Source organism: Lactuca virosa, chromosome 2, assembly GCF_052849685.1.
Source record: "Lactuca virosa cultivar CGN04683 chromosome 2, Lactuca_virosa_CGN04683_v6, whole genome shotgun sequence".
In the NCBI taxonomy this organism is placed as follows: Eukaryota; Viridiplantae; Streptophyta; class Magnoliopsida; order Asterales; family Asteraceae; genus Lactuca; species Lactuca virosa.
Genome location: NC_136427.1, coordinates 280,109,690 through 280,112,981, shown reverse-complemented (window position 1 = coordinate 280,112,981; position 3,292 = coordinate 280,109,690). Strand labels below are relative to the sequence as shown.

General features: G+C 39.5%; 1 protein-coding gene across 1 annotated transcript; it reads left to right on the top strand.

Moving 5' to 3' along the window:
- Nucleotides 1-310: 310 nt before the first annotated feature.
- On the top strand, nucleotides 311-3,292 carry LOC145161201 (ankyrin repeat-containing protein ITN1-like). Its single transcript, XM_079080701.1, has 4 exons — nucleotides 311-474; nucleotides 889-1,386; nucleotides 1,468-1,877; nucleotides 2,141-3,292. The coding sequence occupies exons 1-4, from the start codon at nucleotides 453-455 to the stop codon at nucleotides 2,972-2,974; spliced, it is 1,764 nt and encodes a 587-aa protein (XP_078936827.1). The 5' UTR covers nucleotides 311-452; the 3' UTR covers nucleotides 2,975-3,292.

Here is a 3,292-nt window from a genome sequence, read left to right as displayed (position 1 = left end):
ATATAAATTGAAAATAACGAACAAAAATAAAAAAATATAGAAGAAAAAAACATCAACGTAATTATTTACTTGAAATAAGAACAAAAAGAAAACGTTACAAAACATTAAAATAAGGATCAAATTTAAAAAATAATTCATCTTAGGACCAAAACAAAAAAAAAAAAAAATCTACACTCAACGACCAAAAAATTGTAGTTACTCTAACATTTATCGTCGGTGATAGATAACCCGAGGGGAAATAGTTGTAATATTAGTAAACTTGAAGGATCGTTGATTTTTCGTTTACTCAATAGTCAAGTGGCGCAGTTTCATCTTTCTTCGCACTTTCCTCCGATTGTCCTGTTCTGAGTGTCTTCTCTCTCTAATCAAACATTCCTACCAGATTCCATCAAAGGTATACGACCCCCAACTTCGATTACTAGGGCTTGTTCACTTTGTCTCTGAATCCAAACATGGCTCCAGCCATCGATGAAGGTGCTCATCTATCTCTTTAAGTCTCTGTGCGTGTGCGTTTGTTTTTTGTTAATTGCGTGTTTTATACTGCAGATTCTCGATTTTGTTATCGTATTTTTATTTAAAATGAGGTAGTTGAAGCATCCGGTGGTTGTAAGATGACGATCAACTAGATTAACGCAAAAAGTAGAAAATTAAGCTCAAGATCGATCTTGTTCTTGGTTTGATTTGGTTTTTAAGGTCATTTGTATATTTGTAAAATCGATTTTAGTAAGTGATAACACAGAAGTTTCACAATGATTAATTGTATGCGAATTCTGGATTTTTCCATCATGATGATAAATCGATTTATCTAATTGACTGGAAAACTTTTTGTTTCAGTTTTGTGCATTTCTATCATGTTGTGCTGAACAGTCTTATTTTTGAATCGCATAGGAGACATAGAAAAAGGGCCGATGACTCCAATAAAGCATAATCAAACTATGAATATCCTCGGGGAGGCATCACCATCGCCGTCCCCGTCTTCCGCCACAGCACCAGCTCTGGTACTTTCAAATTCCGGTAAGCGGATGGATCAAGCCGGAAAGAAAAAGTACGTCAAGCAAGTGACAGGCAGACACAACGATACAGAGCTCCATCTAGCAGCCCAACGTGGGGATCTAGCATCTGTGAAGCAAATCCTCGATGACATTGATTCACAAATGGTGAGAACATTAAGCGGAGCTGATTTTGATGCAGAAGTTGCAGAGATTCGTGCATCAGTAGTGAACGAGGTGAATGAATTAGGAGAAACAGCACTATACACTGCTGCTGAAAAAGGTCATCTTGAAGTAGTAAAGGAGCTTTTGAAGTACTCAAATAAAGAAACCATCATGAGAAAAAGCCGATTGGAGTTTGACACGTTGCATATAGCTGCTAGTCAAGGACACGATGGTAAATTTCATAACTTTCTTCTATCATCAATTAGATAAGGGTAATTCCTTTAAAGAAAACCTTATTTCTTGTATATTTCAGCTGTAGTGAAACTACTACTTGACCATGACCCATCACTATGTCAAACAAGATCCCAAGGAAACGCAACCCCTCTGATAACTGCAGCCACAAGAGGACACACTGCTGTTGTTAAAGAGCTGCTGTCAAAAGATCCTAGCTTGTTGACTATTCCTAGATCAAATGGAAAGAACGCATTGCATTTAGCAGCTAGATCCGGACGTGTGGAGATTGTGGAGGCTTTACTGAAAGAGGAACCACTATTGGGCAGAAGGACTGATAAGAAAGGACAGACTGCATTGCATATGGCTGTGAAAGGAGTTAGTAGTGAGGTTGTGAAATTGCTATTGGAGGCTGATGCTGCTATTGTTATGTTGCCTGATAAGTCTGGTTTTACTGCGTTGCATGTGGCTACCAGAAAAAAGCGAGCTCAGGTATACTCCATCCTTTTTATAGAAAGTAAGAATTGCGAGTAGACCTGGCAATTCGACACACGAATACACAAATTCGTGTGTGACACGACACGAATACATTTGTGTATTCGTGTCGTGTCAAATTCGTGTCTAACACGAATACACGAATTGCTAGGTCTAATTGTGAGCCCCTTAGAGCGTTCACAATGGTTAACATTGACATTGGTTAACTAATTAATGACTTACTGTTATTAATAAGTTTAGTACAATTTCTTTTGTCGCAGATAGTAAACGAGTTGCTTAGCCTCCCTGACACAAGTGCAAACGTGAACGCACTAACCCGTGATCACAAAACCGCTCTGGACATAGCGGAAGGACTCCCGTTATCCGAAGATTCATCGGAAATAATCGCGTGTCTCACTCGATGCGGTGCGGTCCGTGCCAACGAGCTCAACCAACCGCGGGACGAATTAAGAAACACCGTGACCCAAATCAAAAACGATGTCCACACGCAGCTTTTACAAACCAAAAAAACAAACAAAAACGTTCACGGAATTGCCAAAGAGCTTCGAAAGCTTCACCGCGAAGGAATCAACAATGCCACAAACTCCGTCACCGTGGTGGCGGTGCTCTTTGCCACCGTGGCATTCGCCGCCATTTTCACCGTCCCTGGCGGTGACGACAATGACGGGATGGCTGTGGTGGTCAACCGCGCTTCTTTTAAAATCTTTTTCATATTCAACGCGATTGCTCTTTTCACTTCGTTGGCGGTGGTGGTGGTGCAGATTACACTGGTGAGAGGTGAGACCAAGGCGGAGAGACGTGTGGTGGAGGTTATTAATAAGCTTATGTGGTTGGCTTCTGTTTGCACTTCAGTGGCTTTCATGGCTTCTTCTTATATTGTGGTTGGCCGGAAATATAAATGGGCCGCTATTTTGATTACGGTGGTGGGCGGGGTTATAATGGCGGGGGTTCTTGGAACTATGACTTATTATGTGTTTAAATCCAAAAAGAACCGATTGAAGAGGAAAAAAGAGAAGATTGCTAAAAGTGGGTCCAACTCGTGGTTGCATTCTGAGTTTTCTAACTCGGAAGTTGATAGAATCTATGCCATATGAGGTAAAAGGAAAAAAGATGGTTTAATGTTGTTTGTAGATAAAGTAACCAATCGACCCCGGAATTGTGAAGTCAGAACACTACTTCGTTTCTGGTTTTGTTGGTCAACGGCCATGAAATGGTTTCAAAAAGATGGGGTAATTATAGGTAATTGTATTATGATATGAGCTGGCTCATAAATTTCAAATATTTAATGTATACTATTGCTACACTTAATGCGTAGATTTGTTGTCTTTTGCATTAAAATTAAAGGAAAATTTATGAGGCTGTAAATAAAACTTTCCTTTTTTTTTTAATTAAAAGTTACTAGTTTTTTATCA